The 24,659-nt window shown below is 44.6% G+C and overlaps 1 protein-coding gene across 1 annotated transcript in view; it reads right to left on the bottom strand.

The window, feature by feature from the left end:
- Positions 1-6,999: 6,999 nt before the first annotated feature.
- Positions 7,000-24,659, bottom strand: part of SAXO4 (stabilizer of axonemal microtubules 4) — a 33,238-nt gene continuing 15,578 nt past the window's right edge. Inside the window, exons 7-11 of the mRNA XM_073604602.1 lie at positions 21,129-21,197; positions 17,031-17,117; positions 13,526-13,603; positions 13,347-13,435; positions 7,000-7,182 (exon numbers count right to left, since the gene is read on the bottom strand). Of these exons, the coding sequence (XP_073460703.1) occupies positions 7,065-7,182; positions 13,347-13,435; positions 13,526-13,603; positions 17,031-17,117; positions 21,129-21,197 (441 nt within the window). The 3' untranslated portion in view covers positions 7,000-7,064. The remainder of the gene's footprint in view (positions 7,183-13,346; positions 13,436-13,525; positions 13,604-17,030; positions 17,118-21,128; positions 21,198-24,659) is intronic.

Genomic DNA, 24,659 nt, shown 5'->3' with positions numbered 1-24,659 from the left:
GGAGTGATGGCTTGCCTCATGCAGGTATCCTGCCTGCTAATATAGGGGGTCAGCGAAGCCAACAGACGGTGAAACACAGGGTCCGTCATCCTGAGAAAGTTCCTGAAATCATCAGGATTATTCTCACGGATCTCACGGAGCAAAGGCATATGACAGAACTGGTCACGCTGAAGCAACCAATTCTTGGTCCATGAACTCCTCCCCACCCTGTTCATGGACTGGACTTGTGTCAAGGTCAGGACCCCAACACCAAGCCCCCGCACAGCACGAACTCTACGAGGAGTACGCATACGAAACATGGCTAGAAAACGGTCGGCTGCTCAGAACGAAGTAACAGAACGCACTGAAGAACAGCAAGGCCTGTGAAGAGCGACCTGAAAAACAGCAACGAGCAGGCAAGATCACACACAAAACTCCGATACGAACTGACTGCACGCACTGAAGAGCAGATACAAACCCACAAGCACAAACTGAACGTCAGAAAACGATCTGAAAGCCACGAGTCTGAAAAAGCGCAAATCGTCTCTCACCAAACTTTTACTAACACGAGATTAGCAAAAGGAGCCCAAAGGGTGCCTCGCTTGGTTCTGAACCGGCCTTTTCTAGTCTCGTCGTACGTGGTGTACGTCACCGCGTTGTTGGCGATCGGAAATTCCGACAACTTTGTGCGACCGTGTGTAGGCAAAACAAGTTTGAGCCAACATCCGTCGGAAAAAATCCTAGGATTTTGTTGTCGGAATGTCCGAACAAATTCCGACCGTGTGTACGGGGCATTAGAGTGGAGCAATTATTCTAGCACAAGACCTCCTCTGGAACCCTAAATGGGTAACCATAAAATGTATTTTTAAAGCGTCGCCTATGGAGATGTGAAGTAAAAGGAAAATGATAAATGGTTTTCAAATTTTTTTTACAAATAAATATGTGAAAAGTGTGGTGTATTCAGCTTTTCGACTTCGTAGAACCACCTTTTGCTGGAATTACAGCTGCAAGTCTTTTTGGGGATGTCTCTACCAGCTTTGCACATCTAGAGAGTGACATTTATACCCATTCTTCTTTGTAAAATAGCTCAAGCTCTGTCAGATTGGATGGAGAGTGTCTGTGAACAGCAATTTTCAAGTCTTGCCACAGATTCTCAATTGGATTTAGGTCTGGAATTTGACTGGGCCATTCTAACACATGAATATACTTTGATGTAAACCATTCCATTGTAGCTCTGGCTGTATGTTCAGGGTCGTTGTCCTGCTGGAAGGTGAACCTCCACCCCAGTCTCAAGTCTTTTGAAGACTCTAATGCCCCGTACATACGGTCAGATTTTCTGACGGAAAATGTTCGATGGGAGCTTTTTGTCGGAAATTCTGTCCGTGTGTAGGCTGCATCGGACATTTTTCATCAGAATTTCCGTCGCACAAAAATTGAGATCTGAATCTCAAATTTTCCGACAGCAAAATATGATGTCGGAAATTCCGATCGTGTGTACACTATTCCGACGCACAAAGTTCCACGCATGCTCGGAATCAAGCAGAAGAGCCGCACTGGCTATTGAACTTTATTTTTCTTGACTCGTCGTACGTGTTGTACGTCACCGCGTTCTTGACGTTCGCAATTTCTGACCAACTTTGTGTGACCGTGTGACAAGTTTGAGCCAACATCCGTCAGAAAAAATCCATAGATTTTGTTGTCAGAATGTCCGATCAATGTCCGATTGTGTGTACGGGGCATAACAGGTTTTCTTCTAAGATTGCCCTGTATTTGGCTCCTTCCATCTTCCCATCAACTCTGACCAGCTTACCTCCTCCCTGCTGAAGAAAAGCATCCCCACAACATGATGTTGCCACCTCCATGTTTCACGGTGGGGGTGGTGTGTTCAGAGTGATGTGCAGTGTTAGTTTTCCGCCACACATTACATTTTGCTTTTAGGCCAAAAAGTTAAATTTTGGTCTCATCTGACCAGACCAGAGCACATCCACATTCCACATGTTTGCTGTGTCCCCCACATGGCTTCTTGCAAACTGCAAATGGGGCTTCCTATGGCTTTCTTTTAACAATGGCTTTCTTTTTGCCACTACATAAGTATCCATAAAGACCAGTATTGTGGAGTGCACAACTAATGCCCCGTACAGACGGTCGGACATTGATCGGCCATTCCGACAACAAAATCCATGGATTTTTTCCGACGGATGTTGGCTCAAACTTGTCTTGCATACACACGGTCACACAAAGTTGTCGGAAAATCCGATCATTCTGAACGCGGTGACGTAAAACACATACGTCGGGACTATAAACGGGGCAGTAGCCAATAGCTTTCATCTCTTTATTTATTCTGAGCATGCGTGGCACTTTGTGAGTCAGATTTGTGTACGCACGATCGGAAATTCCGACAACGGATTTTGTTGTGGGAAAATTTTATAGCCTGCTCTCAAACTTTGTGTGTCGGAAAATCCGATGGAAAATGTGTGATCGAGCCTACACACGGTCGGAATTTCCGACAACAAGGTCCTATCACACATTTTCCGTCGGAAAATCCGACTGTGTGTACGGGGCATAATAGTTGTCATGTGAACAGATTCTCCCACCTGAGCTGTGGATCTCTGCAACTCCTCTAGAGTTACCCTGGGCCTCTTGGCTGCTTCTCTGATAAATGCTCTCCTTGCCCGGCCTGTCAGTTTAGGTGGAAGGTCATGTGTTGTTAGGTGCCATTCTCTTTCCACTTTTATGATGTATTGAACAGTGCTCCGTGAGATGTTCAAAGTTAGGGGTATTTTTTTATAACCTAACCCTGCTTTAAACTACTCCACAACTTTATCCCTGACCCGTCTGGTGTGTTCCTTGGCCTTCATGATGCGGTTTGTTCACTAAGGTTCTCTAACAAACCTCCTGGTGGTGGACTCTATTTACTAATTAGGTGACTTATGAAGGCAATTGGTTCCACTAGATTTTAGTTAGGGGTTTCAGAGTAAAGGAGGCTGAATGCAAATGCACGTCATACTTTTCAGATTTTTATTTGTAAAAAAAATTGAAAATCATTTTCCTTCCACTTTACAATTATGTGCCACTTTGTGTTGGTCTATCACACAAATTCCTCTATAAAATACATTTACATTTTTGGTTGTAACATGACAAAATGTGGAAAATTTCAAGGGGAATGAATACTTTTTCAAGGCACTGTATTTTATGTGCATTTTGTTATTAAGCTAGTGCTGTCAGCTTCGTATTTTTTTTTTTTTTTTGCAGAATGGGTTTCACCGACTGATGGTACTCAGTATCACCAAGACCGATTTTTCTGCCAAGCTCCTTATTGCAGGTATACGCTTGAAGCTGCTGACTTTTAATAATTGGACACTTACCTGTCCTGGAGTCCAGCGATGTCGGCACCGTAGCTGATGTTTTCATCAGCTGTCGGGTGCATGCCGCCTCCGTTAAGAGTAAGGGAACCCGGCAGTGTAGCCTTCACGCCGGGAACCCTACTGCACATGCGCGAGGCTCCGCTCCTCTCTCCTACTGGCCCAGGGGGAGGGAGCCCCAGCCGTGATGTCAATACCCGGGGCTGAGGCTCCCAGAAGTGGGGAAAGCATATCTGTGAAAGACAGGTATGCTGGCCCCCCCCCACCCCCGAAAGGTGGCAAATGTGGCACCAGAGGGGGGGAAGAGTACAATGAGCAGAAGTTCCACTATTGGGTAGAACTCCGCTTTAATTGGGTTTTCGATTTATGTGTTTGTAATCTGGGGGTCATTTACGAAAAAAAAGTGAAGCAAGCTCCCACTGAAGTTGCATTTCAGTCTTTATTTTTGTGGTACAGGTTTCTAAAAATTCATACATTTAATTTTGTGGTTGTAACATAGCAAAATGTGGAAAATTTTAAGGCACATGATGTCAGAAGGGGCAGGGTCACTCGGTTATGTCACCGGGTGGCCTTGCCCTTGCCTATATAACAGCTGTCACAGTGAACAGACAGCAGTCGGCGGGACGCCTCCCATGGAGGCAGAGTATTTTCGTTTTTATTTTCTATTTTTTGGGTCCGTCGGCGCCGTGATTGAAGATGGATGGACATCGCGGGACATTTTTTTTTCTTTTTTAATACAGGAAAAACTGAGTATTGTGGTTTTTACTTTTTGACACTGTTTTGGTGAATAGGTAGGGTTACAATGTACCCCATACCCATTCACATAGGGGGGGCTGGGATCTGGGGGCCATCTTGTTAAAGGGGGCTTCCAGATTCTGATAAGCCCCCCACCCACAGAACCCCACAACCACCAGGCCAGGGTTGTGGGGATGAGGCCCTTGTCCCCATCAACATGGGGACAAGGTGATTTGGGGGGGACCCCAAAGCACCCTCCCCATTTTAAGGGCAAGCGGCCTGGTATGGTTCAGGAGGGGGAGGGGCGCTCGCTCGTCCCCCTCCCCTATCCTGGCCTGCCAGGTTGCTTGCTTGGATAAGGGTCTGGTCTGGATTTTGAGGGGGAACCCACGCCAATTTTTTTTTCATTTCGGGTGGAGTTCCCCTTAAAATCTATGCCAGACCCAAAGAGCCTGGTATGGACTGGGGGGGGATGCCCTTTTTTCCCCTTAATTCTGTCATAGGGTTCCCCTTAACCACTTCAATGCACTGTATTATATACTGTACATTGACTGCACTGTGTATATACAATTGTGCTCATAAGTTCATACTCTGGCAGAATTTATGATTTCTTGGCCATTTTTCAGAGAATACGAATGATAACACAAAAACTTTTCTTTCACTCATAGTTAGTGTTTGGCTGAAGCCATTTATTATCAATCAAATGTGTTTACTCTTTTTAAATCATAATCACAACAGAAACTACCCAAATGACCCTGATCAAAAGTTTACATACCCCCGTTCTTAATACCGTGTATTGCCCCCTCTAACATCAATGACAGCTTGAAGTCTTTTGTGGTATTTGTGGATGAGGCTCTTTATCTTCTGAGACGGTAAAGCTGCCCATTCCTCCTGGCAAAAAGCCACCAGTTCCTGTAAATTCTTGGGCTGTCTTGCATGAACTGCACATTTGAGATCTCCCCAGAGTGGCTCAATGATATTGAGGTCAGGAGACTGAGATGGCCACTCCAGAACCTTCACTTTATTCTGCTGTAGCCAATGACAGGTCGACTTGGCCTTGTGTTTTGGATCATTGTCATGTTGGAATGTCCAAGTACGTCCCATGCGCAGATGATGATGAATACAAATGTTCCTCCAGTATTTTTTGATAACATACTGCACTCATCTTGCCATCAATTTTGACCATTTCCTGTGCCTTTGTAGCTTACACATCCCCAAAACATCAGCGAACCACCTTCGTGTTTCACAGTAGGAATGGTGTACCTTTTATCATAGGCCTTGTTAACTCCTCTCCAAATGTAGCGTTTATGGTTGTGGCCAAAAAGCTCAATTTTGGTCTTATCGCTCCAAATGACTTTGTACCAGAAGGTTTGGGGTTTGTCTCTGTGCTGTTTGGCTTATTGTAAGTGGAATACTTTGTGGCATTTGCGTAGTAATGGCTTTCTTCTGGTGACTCGAACATGCAGCCCATCTTTCTTCAAGTGCCTCCTTATTGTGCATCTTGAAACAGCCACACCACATGTTTTCAGAGAGTCCTGTATTTCACCTGAAGTTATTTGTGGGTTTTTCTTTGCATCCCAAACAATTTTCCTGGCAGTTGTGGCTGAAATTTTAGTTGGTCTACCTGACTGTGGTTTGGTTTTAACAGAACCCCTCATTTTCCACTTCTTGATTAGAGTTTGAACATTGCTGATTGGCATTCTCAATTCCTTGGATATCTTTATATATCCCTTTCCTGTTTTATACAGTTCAACTATCTTTTCCCGCAGATACTTTGACAATTCTTTTGCTTTCCCCATGACTCAGAATCCAGAAAAGTCAGTGCAGCACTGGATGAAAGATACAAGGCTCTGTCAGGAGTCCAGAAACTCATTGACCTTTTATACACACACACTAATTACAAGCAAACAGATCACAGGTGAGGATGTTTACCATTAATAGCCATTCAGACCCCTTTGTGTCAACTTGTGTGCATGTTATGAGGCCAAAATCACTAGGGTATGTAAACTTTTGATCAGGGTCATTTGGGTAGTTTCTGTTGTGATTATGATTTAAAAAGAATAAACACAGTTGATTGATAATAAATGGCTTCATCCAAACACTAACCATGAGTGAAAGGAAAAGTTTTTGTGTTATTCAAATTCTTTGAAAAATGGCCAAGAAATCATAAATTCTGCCAGGGTATGTAAACTTATGAGCACAACTGTGTGTGTGTATGTGTATATGTGTGTATATATATAGACTGCCTGCACTGTATATATAGTCTACACTACACTGTTTATACTGTATGTATGTGTGTATATATATATATATATATATATATATATACACACTAAACTGCCTCTAGCTAACATTCTCTCATTCATAACATTATATACAGCCACCATGTAAGCAGCCTTATATAGTATGGGGCGTGGACTTAGCCCCCTGAGCCATGATTGGCTAAAGGCACCCTGCCTTCGGCCAATCATGGCTCTCACAGCAGAACGTGCTGTGATTGGCCAAAGCATGCAGGTCAGGTGCATGCTTTGGCCAATCATTAGACATCAATGCACTGCAATCTCGCAGTGCATTATGGGGAGTTCAGCGTTCAAATTTGCCACAAACTCCCCATAGAGTTCGGTATTCGGCGAACGGGCGAATACCTGATGTTCAAGTCGAACTTACATTTGACTCGAACATTAGGCTCATCCTTACTCAACACCTTCGAGGTTCACGTCCCAAAATTCTACATGTAGGGTCATTTTTTTTCTGTAGGATGAGACGCAAGTAACTGTTCTGTGCTGTACCACCTAAATGATGTGACAACAGAGCGCAACAGGAAGTATGGAGTGGAGAAGGAGGAAAGCTGCATAACAATAACTGTCGAAGCGGACATTAGACAATGGTCTCCTGTATGCAGATGAGTAAAACACGACAAAGGTTTTGGGTTTGTGGAATATTTTGTTTTTTATTTCAGTCTTTGAGTCTCACCTCCTAAACTTTGGCTTAAATGCCAGTGATGTGTATTTCGTTATTTACTGAGAAGCCACTGTGGAGTTGATTCTGTATTCCAAAACGAGTCCAGCCTTCACGATCTTTCCCATGTGGTGCTAGATCTATGAACCTGCAAAAGGGTGGAAGATAATATATTGTATACTATTCAAAATGACTTATCTGAGAAGGTAAACAATGCAAATGGTGCCCTAATCCTGACAATCCAATTTTCTGGTACAGGGTAAAGATATAACTTGAGAAAGCTCTAATTTCTAAACATGCAAAACTGGCAAGGTCTAGGATATTACAAACAGGGCAAATGTTTTGGGGCTTTTTCACACTTGCAACCAGGGGGCAGGGAAAACAGCCCTGACCCCCAACAGAATTCTAACATTTCAGCCTGACAAGGGCTGTACACAGGCTGCGATCACAATGCTTTGCTTCACGGCCGCGGTCATTTTAACTCAAGCTGCAGAGTTTGATGGGCAACTCCGCCTGTCAAATTCATCCATTGAGATCAATGGGGCCACATCACAACTACAAGCAAAGAGGTTTAAAGTGCAGTCCCACAATGTAAATTTTCCATTTGACAATTAGATTTAAAAAAAAAAAAAAACAGGCGTCAGGAGGTGGCAGTAGCGCCTCTTGATTACCCGCCAGCTGCTGCTATACTGCCCTCTGCACAGTGATCCACTGCAAGTAAGAGCATTACTGTCTATCTGGAAGAGCCCTTAGAGGGCAATAATCCAAGCCTGAAGTATGTTTTTATTTTGGTGTAAACAAAGCTTTATGTCCTGAGAGAGACATGAACGCTACCAATGTGAAAGTTTTGCAAATGCTAGTTGCATGACTGTAATACTGGTCCTTTAGTTTCAATTCAGAGTCACTACCTGAACAAGTATGCAGAAAAGAACTTTGCTATAATGCGTGCTTATTTTAGATCAAATGTATTGAAGCCAGTGGATCAGTATAACAGACGGGTAATGCGACCAGCAATTTTTTGTAAGATCGCCAATGGCAGTCCCTGTATTTTTATTAGAAAAGGTTTACAGTACTTTAAAGCCCCGCTGATGTATCACATGTTTCTGTGTTTCTACCTCTTCCTACTGGAATCAGAATATGCAGCCTTTACTAAGTCTGCATATTCTGATTTGTGACCTCCTTCTAAAACTGCTAATTGCTTGTATCAGTCTGGATTCAGAATTTCTTAAAGTCAAGCGTTTTTTTAATTTTTTTTTCCTACATGAAAAATGAAAAAAAAAAGAGCCTTTACAATCACTTTATTCACTCATAATAAGCATACAGCAAATAAATGGTGGGGGGGGAAACATCTTTGTCTGTATGCTTGTTGTACATCAGTGACTCAAAGTATTCATGCCGAAGCAATAAGCTGGCCATACACTGCACAAATTTTGTCTGGTTCCTGATGAACTGGTTGAAATTTCACTTAGTGTGTGGTGCAGTTTTGAAAAATCTCGGCTGAACAGCAGCTCCAATCAGATGTAGCCGCTGTTCAAGTATTTTGACAGCTGGTGGGGTGGCTATTAAAATACAATAGCCACAGAAGATTCAATCATCTGTGCTTTATAGCATGGATATAGAAATCTGGAAGATTTTTTTTCTTCAGCCCTCAGGCTGAACGAAAAAAAAATAATCTACATGTGTATGGCCAGCTTCAGGATGACAGGCAGGCAACTAGCAAACAGTCAATAAAATCGCTTATGGGTTATAACCCTTCTTCTCTCTATTTAACTAGAAACTGGAAAAAAGGATTAACTGGTGTTATACTTCAATTATGCACAACAACGCCAGCCATACCTAGGATACTGCTATTATACTTAATGCATACAAGGTAAGTGTACAAATGCACAATTTTTGTGCAGGAATAGTTAGAGAAGCCTTTTGCCAGTCTTGTAAATCTACCCCGGATAAGTCTCCCTGTAGCGCTATCTGTCAATTGTATGGCAGAATGTTATTTGTTTAATTCACTGGAGCAGCCAATGATATCAATGTCAGGGCAGTGGGGACATATGCACCAGTAAGTTATGCCAGCATGTCCCCAACCTGTTCTCACTTCTGACCACCAATAAGTTTTGAGCATAGGTGTGTGCACTCCAAAGCTCAAACACACATGCGTGTGGGTGTGTGTGTCTATATATATATATATATATATATATATATATATATATATATATATATATATATATATATACAGTATCTCACAAAAGTGAGTACACCCCTCACATTTTTGTGAGTGTACAGCTTGTATAACAGTGTAAATTTGCTGTCCCCTCAAAATTACTCAACACAGCCTTTAATGTCTAAACCGCTGGCAACAAAAGTGACTACACTCCTAAGTGAAAATGTCCAAATTGGGCCCAAAGTGTTAATATTTTGTGTGGCCAGAATTATTTTCCAGCACTGCCTTAACCCTCTTGGGCACTTCACCAGAGCTTCACAGGTTGCCACTGGAGTCCTCTTCCATGACGACATCACAGAGCTGGTGGATGTTGTAGACCTTGCGCTCCTCCACCTTCTATTTGAGGATGCCCCACAGATAGGGTTTAGGTCTAGAGACAAGCTTGGCCAGTCCATCACCTTTATCCTCAGCTTCGCAAGGCAGTGGCCGTCTTGAAGCTGTGTTTGGGGTTGTTATCATGTTGGAATACTGGCCTCTGAAGGGAGGGGATCATGCTCTGCTTTAGTATGTCACAGTACATGTTGGCATTCATGGTTCCCTCAATGAACTGTAGCTCCCCAGTGCTGGCAGCACTCATGCAGCCCCAGACCATGACACTCCCATCACCATGCTTGACTGTAGGCAAGACACACTTGTCTTTGTACTCCTCATCTGGTTGCCGCCACACACGCTTGACACCATCTGAACCAAATAAGTTTTTCTTGGTCTCATCAGATCACAGGACATGGTTCCAGTAATCCATGTCCTTAGTCTGCTTGTCTTCAAGTTTCAGGGTCTTGGCAATCTTCTTATAGCCTAGGCCATCTTTATGTAGAGCAACAATTATTTTTTTCAGATCCTAAGAGAGTTCTTTTCCATGAGGTGCCATGTTAAACTCCCAGTGACCAGTATGAGAGAGTGAGAGCGATAACACCAAATCTAACACACCTGGTCCCCATTCACACCTGAGACCTTGTAACACTAACGAGTGACATGACAGCGGGGAGGGGAAATGGCTAATTGGGCACAATTTGGACATTTTCACTTAGGGGTGTACTCACTTTTGTTGCCAGCAGTTTAGACATGAATGGCTGTGTGTTGAGTTATGTTGAGGGGACAGAAAATGTACACTATTATACAAGCTGTACACTCACTACTTTACATTGTAGCAAAGTGTAATCTCTTCAGTGTTGTCACATGAAAAGAAATAATAAAATATTTACAAAAACGTGAGGGGTGTACTCACTTTTGTGAGATACTGTGTGTGTGTTTATATATATATATATATATATACATACTCACACTCTTAAATGTAAACAAACATTTTAAACTGTATTAAAACATGGACAGTGTCAGTAGATCAGTGGATGTGTTAGTATGGCAGAGGTTGATGTGAGTAGGACAGTGGATGGTGTCAGTAGTTTTTTATTACTTTTTTTTGTTTTTATTTTTTTATTATATCTTTGAAATATCAGGGGTCTAAACAGACCCCTAATGTCTACCTTTTGAGATAAAGGGACTGAGGACAGAGATTCCACAGTCCCTTTCTCTGCAGCCTCAGCTGCACTGGACAGTGAATGAATGTAAAGTTCTCTGTGCTGAGCGGCTTCCTGGTCATTCACAAACTGAAGTATAGTAAACAGTTTGCTATGCTTCAGTTATGAATGAACACAGCATGTGATTGGTACCAATCACTCACTGTGTTCACTCAGAAAAGAAAGGGGCAGGTAAATTACATATTTACCAGTCCCTTCATCCTGAAACATCCCCATGTGTGTCCGTAGCAGCAGCCGGCAGGAGAGAAGGAAAGCCCAGGCAGCAGGGGGGATCTGCGCCATATGGTGTGATTAGGGTGTGTCCATGTCTGTGCTTTTGAAGTAATCCCTACTTATGCACAGGTGAGGCAATCAGCGTTTTTAAATTTGATTTGGCAACCAGTGTGAATATCTAAGGCATGAACTGCTGGTGGGACTCCAGGACAGGTTTGAAAACCATTGGCTTATGGAATCATGTTTTGGGCTTAAAGATCCTAGGCACAATTATAAAAGAATAACACGGGGGGGTTATTTTCGTTCTCATCCTTTAAAGGACACAGGAAGTTTTTTACCCTGGGGTTATACAGCCACCTACAGAAGGATTGGATGCTAGCAAACAAAAACACTTTGGGCCAGCCCTGGATAACCTGTCTGACTATCAGCAGGCCTCAGTTTTTTGCTAGTGTGCTAGGAGGATGGATGTCTTTTTTCAGCTCTGCTGACAAACCTTCTTCTTGCTATCACTTTTTCCTTCATTTCTTCAATCAAGACTCTTCTCTACATCACTGCTAGAGCTGGTGTCTAAGATTGCAGCTTTAACCCTGGCTGGCAGCACCTAAGTATAAGAGCTGCCCACCCCAGATATCCTTTTGGCCGTGCCACAGCTTACTTCTTTATCCATGAGCTATGCATGAACAGCTCAGCTGGGAAAGAGAATGGAATTGATTGGCCTCATTTGGTCCTGCCCACTGCGGCACAGAGCAGAATGGGCTGGTTATGGGATGGGAGGAGAAATAGAAGGTGTTTGAGCTTCTTGAGTTGCGGGAAACCCGGGAATGAAGACAGAGTTGCAGTGTGAGGTCAAGCAGGCAGCATGAGGAGAGCAGACTACTGGGAGCCAGGAGTGGGCTGCATGATGCAGAGTGCAAAGGGCCCTAAGAGAGACAGTAGCGGAGAGCCACAAGGGAAACTGTGAGCAAGGGAGTGATTAGCAAGTAGCCACAGGTGGCAAAGTGTTTTGTTAGGACTGGATCCAGGAGGCCATCTGCATTCCACACTAAGTCCCAGAGAGATCCGCACAACCAGGGGTGCAAAGACACAGAAGCTTCATGATGATAAAGAAGTTTTCCCTGTTCTAGTAGAAAGGGCTTTAATGGTAAAATGAAGTACTTTATCTTGCAACCCATATGTCTGCACAACAACCTGTCTAATCCACTAGAAATAGGGGATATTGGAAACCAGAAAACCTCTTTTACGACCTCCTGGAATAATAAATACGGAGTTCGTCTACCTAAAAGAAGTGGTGGCCGAGAGATAAATCTTAACAGCCCTCACCACATCCAGACAATTGAGAGAGATATCCTTGGAGAGAACTGGAGATGGACTGGGTAGGTAACACAATATCTTCATAAAGGTGAAGGGTAGAGAACACTTGAGGCAAAAAAAGGTCTTTGGTCTCAAAACAACCACATCTTTGTGTAAAATCAATGCCAATGCTAATAAGAGGAGGCTCTACAAACCAAAGTGTTGGTCACAAGAAAGACGGCCCAACAATACTAGATTGAAATCCCACAGGTAGGGTAGGGATCGAACAGAGGGAGCAACCGTGCAATCTCAAGAAAGAAAGTACAGACTGGCGAATTTATCACATCCTTACGATTAAGCCAACTACGGTGAAACACGTCAAGGAGGGGTGGTCCTTGGGTGGGGACATCCTTATGCTGTTTTGTTGTCTATGGTAGAATTAGGCATTTAGAGGAGCTGATGTTTCCAGTGTGATGACAGTCCCTTGACATGACCACTAATGCCTCTGCTACATGGAAATCTTTACATGCCAAAATCATCCTTGTTGTGCTATACAGGGGGTCCCCGGGTTACAAACAAGTTAGGGACTGTAGGTTTGTTCTTAAGTTGAATCTGTTTGCAAGTCGGAACAGGTACATTTTTTAAGTGTAGCTCCAGCCGAAAAATCTATTTTTAAGCTTTTTGGATAGCATAGCGAAGGGTTAACACCCCTGTAACATTTGTTTTGCTGTGTGTGCCCCTGTTCAGAAGATTTCACTTCACTTTCTGTCCCAATGACAATTGGATTTTAAAATTTTGGGTTGTTGTGGAAACAAGCCTTGGTGATAAAGCATCAGTGAAGGTACCCTTTCCCCATAATAGCTCTTACAGGAGTGAAGTTCCCTTACTAGGGGGAGATTTCCTCTCACTTCCTGTTGTCTCCCTCCGTTTGTAAGTAGGAGTCGTTTGTAAGTCGGATGTTTGTAAGTAGGGGACCCCCTGTACTCTCTTTATAAAGCACACCAGAAGCCTTATTTAGTAATTGCTGTTGAATTCTGAAGGTTGACTGTAAAGTACCTTTGATTGTAGTTGGTCAGGTAATGTTTTGGAGGCTCCTTCTCAGGCTGCATGTATTTCAGATTGTTGTTACTGAATCCAGATGGTTCCTACAAAAAGGTCAACATTTCCTCATTTACATATATTAAAAAAAGCATTTCACTCATTAACAAAAATAATAAAACTGCCTATATACAGACCTTCTTCCCCACATATACTCTTCCTAAAAGATCATCCTGCTTCATGCTTTTGCCAGGTCTGAAGTCATCAGGCAGAGACTGCAGTTTATATGTAAATATAGACAGTGTAAAAAATATCAATTATGCCCGGTCATTATTGTAATTTTGCAGACAATTCTACATTAACCTGTTCAAGTAATTTCTCTGTATTGAGCAATCAAATATTTTCAAGGATAAAACATGTTAAATTATGTCACTTTTGGGCCCATTCACATCTCTGATAAGGTGTGAACCATGGTTCATTGCAGTACCATTCACTTTTAACAGCATCCCAACACACTATTACAGCACCAGGTAATGTGCCTCACATAATAGAACATTTTTGTCTGGTAGATATACTGATTTACATATGTATTGCAGAGATTATATGGAACCACCAACGGATGTCAACTCCCTGAGGAAGAACTGAAAGCAGTTAAAATGCATCAGTGTTTTTGTTGATGGTGTATTTGTGTACTAATTATGCACATTGGTGCTCCAGTCACAAGTTTGTATTTAATACAATTGTAGCTTTTATGTTTCCAAGCACTTCTATGTTGTATTACATTGTCCCTGTTGTTTATTTTAATGTTGTCCCAATAAAATGATGAACTAATCTGTGTCTGATCGGTTGAATTTGAGGCCAGAGGATATATAGAGGACCTGTCGTGGTGTTCTATCAAGAAGTGCCTCCCGTCGAAAAATGCCTCTGATGGGTCTGCGCATGTGCAGTATCAAACGTCACTCCAGCTGGTATGTTGATCAGCTGGCGTGTTGTCTACACAGCGCATGCGCAGATCGTCTGAGGCAAAACTGGCTACAAGGGTGAGTTCAGAGAGTGGTGATAAATGGGCAGTACTCGGAATGGTCAGGGGTGGAAAGTGGGGTCCCCCAGGTTTCTGTGCTGGGACCAATCCTATTTAATTTCTTCATAAACGACCTGGAGGATGGTGTAAACAGTTCAATCTCTGTATTTGCGGATGATGCTAAGCTAAGCAGGGCAATAACTTCTCTGCAGGATGTGGAAACCTTGCAAAAAGATCTGAACAAATTAATGGGATGGGCAACTACATGGCAAATGAGGTTTATTGTGGAAAAATGTAAACTAATGCATTTAGGTAGCAAAAATATGAATGCAATCTACTCACTGGGGGGAGAACCTCTGGGGGAATCTAGGATGGAAAAGGACCTGGGGGTCCTAGTGGATGATAGGCTCAGCAATGGCATGCAATGCCAAGCTGCTGCTAACAAAGCAAACAGAATATTGGCATGCATTAAAAAGGGGATTAACTCAAGAGATAAAGCAATAATTCTCCCACTCTACAAGACTCTGGTCCGGCCTCACCTGGAGTATGCTGTCCAGTTCTGGGCACCAGTCCTTAGGAAGGATGTACTGGAAATGGAATGAGTACAGAGAAGGGCAACAAAGCTAATAAAGGGACTGGAGGATATTAGTTATGAAGAAAGGATACGAGCACTGAATTTATTCATTCTGGAGAAGAGACGCTTGAAAGGGGATATGATTTCAATTTACAATTACCGTACTGGTGACCTCACAATAGGGAGTTTAATAAGACACATGGCCACTCATTAAAATGAGAAGAAAAGAGGTTTAACCTTAAACTACGTAGAGGGTTCTTTACTGTAAGAGCAGCAAGGATGTGGAATTCCCTTCCACAGGCGGTGGTCTCAGCGGGGAGCATCGATAGTTTCAAAAAACTATTAAATAAGCACCTGAACGACCGCAACATACAGGGACAATGTAATACTGACATATACTCACACACATAGGTTGGACTTGTGTCTTTTTTCAACCTCACCTACTATGTAACTATGTATTATCCGATGCTATGCAAACAGCGGGGGAATGTGGTTGTCAGATTGAGCCTCGCTGTTGCGGGGTGGGTTGTGGGTGTGTTGAAGGGCGGGTTTTGTATATGTTGCAACCCGCCCTTAGATACAGCCAAGACCCGCCATTCAACACACCAAAGCTGCCCTGCAACACTGACAAAACCCACTCTTCAGCACACGGAAAACCCATACCGCAACAGCGAGGCACAATCTGACAAGTACATTCTCCCCCCGCTGTTTGCATAGCTTTGAATACTTCCGTCAAATACTGTCTCCCGTAGAAAAATGCCTCAGACGATCTGCGCATGCGCTGTGTTGATGTCACACCAGCTGATCAACATATCAGCTGGAGTGACGTTTTGTACTGCGCATGCGCAGACCCATCGGAGGCATTTTTTGACGGGAGGCACTCCTCGATAAAACAATGGCCCATGCTGTCACCAGGGATGTGGTTTATCCCTTGTGATAGCAATAAATTTAATACAAAAAATGTATATATAAAGGCAGTGTATAAAAAGGTTTTAGATTAAATAATAATAATAAACATTTTTTTTAAAGCGTCCCCGTCCTTACGCGCAAATGTGATCGCATTGGTAAGTCCAGCACACACATGTAAACATTGATCGCACCACACCATACCACTGAGATATCGCTGCGAACGTCAGAATAAGAGCAATAATTTTAGTGCCAGACTTCCTGTGTAGCTCTAAACTACTAACCTGTAAAGGTGTTTAAAGCATCGTCTATGGAGAATTTTAAGTACCATAATTTGGCGCCATTCCACGGGCGTATAGAATGTTAAATATCTATTTACTTGGTGTAACATCATCTTTTATATTTCACAAAAAAAATGGGTATTATGTGGTGTTTGTGTGCAATAAAATTCTTTAATAAAAAGTGTATTTTTAAAAAAAAAAATTGCACTTGAAAAATTGCTGCGCAAATACCGTGTGACATAAAAAATTGCAACATCCATTATTTTATTCTATTCTAAAAAAATTATATATATGTTTGAGGGTTCTAAGTCATTTCCTAGCTAAAAATGTAGATTTTTACATGTATGTGAGAAGTGTCAGAATTGACCCAGTAGGGAAGTTGACTGTAAAATACAATTTTTTTAAAAACAAAACAAACAGGTTTATACTTACCTGCACTGTGCAATGGAATTGCACAGAGCGGCACCGAACATCCTCTTCTTGAGTCCCCCATCAGCGCTCCTCCTCTTCTTGGTGTGCCACCATAGGAAGTCGCTTCCTATTGTTGCCACCTGCGGGCTCAATCCCGAGCTGCACTACCTGTGTCTTTAGACAAAGACAACGAGCTAGGCCCCGCTCCCTTGTCACAAAATTTGTCTGACAGCAGTAGGAGCCAAAAGCTCCCGCTACATCAACAAAGCTTGTGAAACCAGGAAGTGAGGGAAGAGAGCTGCTGTAGACAGGCACAGCGCTGGATGAAATGAGGGCTCGGGTAAGTCTAAGGTGGCGATACTTTTACCTAAACATTTTTTTACCTTAATGCAAGGAATGCATTAAGGTAAAAAATTATTAGGCCTTAGAACAACTTTTTTTTTTTTTATATTTGACAAAAGATCCTGAATAACATATTAGTCATGAAAACAGCAAGGACTAAATCTTACACTGGTATGGAGTACTTGATCTGTTTCTCTGGTGAAGCCACTGTCTCTTTCAGAGTTCCTGGCTAATGCTGGAAGTGGCTCTCTTCCCTGCAAACAGTTGGAATTGAATGAAGCATGAGCATACATAACTTTACCATGAAATAATAGCATTACTATTGTAAAAAACAAAACGTATGAACTGGGCCCAAAGCTTGAGGGTGGCTGAATTTTTAAATCTGCAGGGACTCCAGTGGCAAGATATTCATTCCACCACTGTTCCCGCAGAAGACGGAAAAGATGATCAGCGATCCCTCAAGCCCCCCCCTACAGGAGACAGACATGAAGGCGGCTATTGTCACACAACTGGGTGGGCTCAGGGCGCAGTGCTCTGCGCCCCGAGACCACCCTTTTTTAAGGCCAATTAGAGCCTTGGGTTCTAATCATGTGCTTCAAAAAGAAAACCTGTTGAAATCCATGTGTCTGGCACCCTGCATGTAGATTAGGACGCATGGATCAGGAGGGCGGCCTGCAAATGATGGATAACACATCTGGGAAAAGCTGGGGATTCAGATGTGAAATCTTGTCACTTGAGGCTCCAAGAGTTATAGGTGTGTAATTCAGCCAGAATTTAGAACTACCAATCAAAGGGACCCGATCCAGGGTTCCACCGTCATGGACTTACAACCTAAAGGGACTTTGGATACAATCTTGTATGGGTGGCACCACAAGAAGGGTTATAGAGCAGATTGCAACAGCACGGCCAATTGTTCTACACAGCAGAAAAGTATCTATGTTGTCTAAAGATGTTTAGCCATTCACTGTGAAGTTGTGTGAAAGAGGTTATCTGGTAAAAAAGAGTTGCCTGGTCTGAATTTTTTATGTGGTGTATCAAGTGGATCTCTAAATGAGTGTACTCATTGGGGTTAATTTACTAAAACTGGAGAGTGCAAAATCTGGTGCAGCTCTGCATAGAAACCAATCAGTTTCCAGGTTTTTTTGTCCAACGTTAGAAGCTGATTGGCTGCCATGTACAGCTGAACCAGATTTTGCACTCTAGTTTTCGTAAATCAACCCCATTGCGTATTCAGAAGAACTGTGAGACAACTACATTTAGCCCTTCAGGTTAAGAAAAAGTGTATGTGCAGAACAAGTGTAACCAAGTTAACCATTGAGGTTAGATACTACAAATGAACATTCTAATCAACCTTTATGGTTAAGGAGCAAAAGTGTGTAACAAGAAGTAGTAGCACCAATCCCGGAGTGGAAACGGCAAGTGACCGGGGACTTGGAAGTGAAGGAACAGTTATTACTTCAAGTTCCCCACTTAGTGGCAAGGTCTCCACATTGGAACCTGCTGTGGTAAAAATCTTGCTCATGGACCAAGCCTGGGTTTATGGTATGCAAGGCTTTGTCTCCAGTTAAATGAATGTGTCCCTGATTTCTTCCAGCTTTAATAAAGGTGTCAGGGACCCAGGGTAATTCATCTTAGCAACATTTCTGTGACTGGCGTGGAGCAAGAGGAGGAAAGGCAGGATTGTGCCTGATCCCATCTGTGTCTGGGATTATTGATGATGTCCCATGCTGATATCACGTGGGATACCTGATCTCTGTCCTATTGATATGTGTAGACATTTTTTCGGGAGGTAGGGATATGAATTATGTCTTCTTGCTCTTCCTTGTGAGGGTGCCCTGCAATGCACAACTGGTCTGGTGTTGGCAAGCCAAAACTAAACTAGGGAACAATGCCAGAACGCATAGTGTTTTAGTGTGGGTGAGGGGGGAAGGCTAAAGCAGCCCATACACGGAGCAAATTTATTTCCTGCAATCACTGACTGCAGGAAAGAAATTTGAACAGTGTTAATGCAGGAATCCCTCCCACTGAGCCATTGTATTCTCCCGATGGGAGGGGGGGTGCCGTCCCCGCTGGGAGAAGACAATTATTATTGCTAGAGGCTATACTACTACGTTGACGTCATCCAGGGGCCCCTGGATGACGTCAACGCATGACGAAACGCATAGGGCCGAGCAACACGCTGACGTCACCGTAATCCTCGAGTCCCGGAAGGACGGGTCTTTGTAAGTGAGCCAGCCGACGCATTATTTTTAAGGCGTTATGTATGCATCTTTGATGTAAGTGCAACCTTTATTTTACCGTGCATCCGGAAAGTATTCACAGCGCTTCACTTTTTCCACATTTTGTTATGTTACTGCCTTATTCCAAAATGGATTAAATTCATTATTTTCCTCAAAATTCTACAAACAATACCCCATAATGACAACATGAAAAATGTTTGTTTGAAATCTTTGCAAAGTTATTAAAAATAAAAAACAAAAAAAAAAACCCATGTATATAAGTATTCACAGCCTTTGCTTAATACTTTGTTGAAGCACTTTTGGCACCAATTACAGCCTCAAGTCTTTTTAAGTATGATGCTACTAGCTTGGCACAACTATTTTTGGGCAGTTTCTCTCATTCTTCTTAGCAGGACCTCTCAAGCTCTGTCAGGTTGGATGGGGAGCGTCAGTGCACAGCCATTTTCAGATCTCTCCAGAGATGTTCAATCAGGTTCAAGTCTGGGCTCTGGCTGGGCCACTCAAGGACATTCAAAGAGTTATCCCATAGCCACTCCTTTATTATCTTGGCTGTGTGCTTAGGGTTGTTGTCCTGTTGGAAGGTGAACCTTTGGCGCAGTCTGAGGCCCAGAGCACTCTGGAGCAGGTTTTCATCAAGGATGTCTCTGTACATTGCTGCATTCATCTTTCTGTCAATCCTGACAAGTCTCCCAGTTCTTGCCACTGAAAAACATCCCCACAGCATGATACTGCCACCACCATGCTTCACTGTAGGGATGGTATTGGCCAGGTGATGAGCGGTGCCTGGTTTCCTCCAGACATGACACTTGCCATTCAGGACAAAGAGTACAATCTTTGTTTCATCAGACCAGAAAATTTTGTTTCTCATGGTCTGAGAGTCCTTCAGGTGCCTTTTGGAAAACTCCAGGCAGGCTGTCGTCTGCCTTTTACTGAGGAGTGGCTCCTGTTTAGCCATTCTACCATACAGGCCTGATTGGTGGAGTGCTGCAGAGATGCTTGTTCTTCTGGAAGTTTCTCCTCTCTCCACAGAGAAACGCTGGAGTTCTGTCAGAGTGACCATCGGGTTCTTGATCACCTCCCTGACTAAGGCCATTCTCCCCCGATCGCTCAATTTGGCCGGGCAGCCTACTCTAGGAAAAGTCCAGGTGGTTCCAAACTTCTTCAATTTACAGATGATGGAGGTCACCAGGGGTGGCCCATCCATTAGGGGACGGGCCAGATGCCCCTCTCATCCATGCATCCGGCCCCCATGCAGGATACATGAATTCCAATGGGGGGGGTTTGAAGCACGTGATTAGAGCCAGAGGCTCTAATAGGCTTCAAATAGGGTGGGCTCAGGGCGCTGAGCACTGTGAACCAAGCCCAATTAATATTTGCTATTTTCACACTGATTCTCCTCCCGGCCAATCAGGAAGTGGGTCTGAGACCTGTTTCCCGATTGGCCGAAAGGAGAAGCATTCCGATTGGCCGCAGAGTAGGAGGGAGGCGATGGAAGCCACCATGATGCCCGCGGAGGAAAGCAGGGGCCTGATGAAGGTGCCGTGCATGCTCTGAAATGCATTACCGACCACCAACTTTACCTGAAGTTACATCGGCCGCATGCGTTCCAGCTTGGTTCCAGAACCCGGGACACCTCATCGCATCTTCACCTCCTCGGTAATCCACGTCACCAAGGACTCTGACAGCTGCAGGACGGCTCTCTCTCTCCCCCAGACAGACGAGGATTACAGCGATCCACATAAGGACTAATCATTATATGCCTATGACCTCTTACTCTCTTGCAAGTGTTTTTAATTCCATTGTGCCTGTAAAAAATCTTTTAACCACTGCACTTAGAGGCGCCTTTCTCTTTCCTTTATGACCCTCCAGAGTGGCTTCTTCTCTACAAAATGCTGTCTTCAATGCCATCTCTCCACTGCTACTAAGGACTGGATACCCAGCCTCACCAGAGCGCCCTCATCTCTCCCTCTTTTCTGGACCCCCGGATTACAAACACATAAATCGAAAACACAATTAAGAGTATACCTGCAATAAGGAGCTTGGCAGAAAATCGGTCTTGGTGATACTGAGTCCCATTAGTCGGTGATACCCCTTCTGCAAAAAACAAATGTGAAGCTGACAGCACTAGCTTTATCACAAATGCACATAAAATATATTAATAAATAGATTAGATTTAAATATATTGCAGCTTATGTTCACTGTAAGCCTAGCAGCTGAATGAATGTTATTTTTTCTGTAGCTCTTTTTTTATTATGTATTTAAATTTTCAAGCCTGATACTTTCTTTTTCAGGGTGAAAACACCGGCTCATTCACACCTATGCATTGGCAATTCAGCTTCCTTTTAATTTGTGATTTTTAATGAGCGTTATAACGTGCTATCACACCAACAACGGGAATAAAAATATACAGCAAAGCAACCCAGTGATATGAACACCACATGTTTTAAAACATCAGGATCATGTGCATCTGCATTTTAGTGCATTGCAGCAGTACAGTGTGAATGGGCCCTCACCCACTACCTTGCAATGCGACAGTGGCATTGTCACCCCAATGTGCGTGATCCTGGGGTGCTACTTCAGGCTGGCAACCAGTGGCGGCCCATCCATACGGATTTAGGGGCCCTGCCCCCCTAAACCATGCGCCTGGTCCCTAATCTACATGCAGGGCGCCAGACGCATGGATTCCAATGGGGTTTTTTTTTTTAGAAGCACATAATTAGAGCCTGAGGCTCTAATTGGCTTAAAAAATGGGTGGGATCGGGGCACAGAGCACTGCGCCCTGAGCCCACCCATTTGTGTGCCAACAGCAAATTAATATTTGCTATTATCTTCCTGATTCTCAGGAAGCGGGTCCTGAGATCCATCACCCAATTGGCCGAGAGGAGAAGCAATCCTATTGGCCGCCTAGGATGAGGGAGATGACGCACGGCGGAAGCCGTCATGATGCTGAGGAGGAGGAGACGCAGGGGAAGCCGGCGCTCGGAAGATGCGCTGCCTGCGACCTACATGGGGTAGGTGCGGAACCGACCCACCGACCGGGGGGGGGGGTTAGGGTTGCGGGTCATTGTTTGCTGCCCCCCCACCACCAGCTGCCACGGCTGGCAACCCTTCAAATCAGCGCATAAGAGGAGGAGAAAGAATAAATTTCATTACAAGTGAGTGACTCTCACTGCTCACCACCCTAGCCGCTACAGCTAAAGGAACTCACCCAGAGGTCAAATAAAAAATAAGATATTTTTAAAAAGTGAAACGTTTTCACATTATGCAATGCACACAATGAAATCCACATTAGCAACATTTTTTTTTAAAACAGATGTTCTTTAAAAGAGAAATATGGTCAAAGATTTTTTGGACCTTCTTCTCTTTTGCGTCACAGGAGTGCACTTACTTTTGCACTCCTGTGACCCAGAATCAGTCGACAGTTGGCTAAAGCCCACTGGCAGCTGATGTTACTGAGCCGCTCCAGGCTCAGGAAGGATCCGAACCATATTGTGAGGATCTATCCACGCTGCCTAATTAACAGCTGGCTCCAGCTCTCGGCATGTGGCTTAAAGCTAGAGCCAGCGGTGGCCGCCCCTCTCCGCTCCAGTGAGCACTGGAAGGGCAGAGAAGAGACCCAGTGACTGACAGTCACTGCTCTCCGCTCAGAGAAGACTGAGAACTGAGCGATCAGCAGCCATGTGATCGCTCAGTTCTCAAGCTGATGTGGGACAGCTGCAGTGTGTATGTCTGTTTTTTCTTTTTTATAACCCCAAACCTCTCCATTACAGTAGATGATTCCAGCACCTCATAAAGGTGCATACCAGGATCATCAGATTACTGATAAAAGGTTGTGGGGTAGTGCCCAAATACCTATGGGGGGGGGGGGGTGATACTCTTTGTAAATCTCAATATTCAATTTACAGTTTTAATTGTAGTGTACCTTTAACCAGACAGACAAACCACCAGGGGTACACCAACTACTGGTGTAAAGAAAAGCCCGGAGCAAAGCAAATGAAATGACATAGGCGGAGGGCTTACATGACTGGGGAAACAGGGTAATAGTATCAGGAGAGGGAGTGTATCAGGTTGGTGCTGGGGGGGAGGGGTTGGAGAGGAGATAAAAGGGAGGCCCCTCCCTATGAGTCATCACAGTTTTGGGAAAAGTTCAGCAGAAGCATGTCAGAGGTGGAGCAGCTCTTGGCCCAGCTCAGGGAGGAAGCAGCGTTTCAGGGTCTCCTGGTGGATGCAGGACACTTTGGGGCTTATTCTAACACGAACAGCAGCAGGTGACATTACAGGGGGGAGGTAGGGCAATCGGGCGTCACTCTAGGCCACAGCGTCAGTCGGGGGGTACCCTGTCAGGGACTCCCGACGGGACCCCCGGCCTAGTGGGCAGCAGCGCGGGATGGGGGGAGTCCTGTGCGGTCTCCCCTCCAGCACAGGAGGTCACCAGGAGGACAGTCTGGGGGCTCCGGGGCGGCATTGCGGCCTACTAGGCGGTGGAAACAGGAGGGCACGGGCCCCGCCCCTAGCGCTACGTCAGTCGGCCTGAGGCCTACCATTGAGGAACAAAGCAAAAGGGGTTCCCGGGCTTTCTTATGCACCGCCAAGGGACCTTAGGAGGAGCAGTGGGGGACAGCCGGGGAGGACTTCCAGGCAAGCGGAGGCCAGCAGGACTGAGGCCCCACACACTGGTCCTGGTAAGGCCGTCCAGAAGCCGGTGAGCGGGTACGCAATGCGGGGGGGTTCGGAGGTCAGCGGAACCATCGGCAGCTGGTGCTGTTATGCCTGGTGGGCTCTCATCAGAAGAGGAAGAGGGGTCTGGACAGAGGTCGGCAGGAGAACTGGGAGTCGGAAGAAGAGGCTGCTCCCCCCTCCAGCAGTGCAGTGCAACGTCGTTGGAAAGCAGATGGTCGGCTGATGGGGCAACTCCTGTGCAGCCCAGTAAGTCACCTTTACACTTATATCATGAGGGATTGTCTGTTAGCATAGGGCAAGAGGGCAGGACAGATGGGTCCGGCGGGAAGGACGGCAGTGGCTGAGGCAGCTGGGGGGGCTGCGGGGTTACTGGGTTTTCTTGATGGGACATAGGAATTGATGCAAAAAGTTGGGGCATGCGGATAGAGCCCCCGCTGGGCCGGTGTCAGCCTGGGTCCCACCAGCAAGAGTAGTCGGCCAAGCCATTTTGCTGGGGGGTGCGGTAGCTCCGGTAGTTCCGGCCTTGACAACATGCCCGTCACAGGTAACACAGGTGGGGTTACGCAGGGGACGACCAAGGTGGTGGTGGCGGGAAAGCTGCGGGCAGACAGGAAGTCATCAGACTAGCTGGTTCTGCAAAATGCGAGGTCTATGTTTACTATGAGGGGCCATTGGGTGCACACTTGTAGCCTGAAGTATGAGAAAAGTTGTGGTAGGGTGAGTATGCGGAGATTTTTTCCCTGCTGCAGTTAGCAAAAATTTAACCTGGATAGGGTTAAACCGGATCATTCAAAGGAGGACGGAGAGAAGAGGGGATACCGGTTGATCCCGACGACATTTGCCAACTGGCTGCAGGAGTTTTACCATCAGTGCAAG

The sequence above is a fragment of the Aquarana catesbeiana genome, linkage group LG11, assembly GCF_042186555.1.
Source record: "Aquarana catesbeiana isolate 2022-GZ linkage group LG11, ASM4218655v1, whole genome shotgun sequence".
Lineage (NCBI taxonomy): Eukaryota > Metazoa > Chordata > Amphibia > Anura > Ranidae > Aquarana > Aquarana catesbeiana.
Note: the sequence above shows the minus strand (reverse complement) of the source record. Positions and strands in the feature narration are given on the sequence as shown.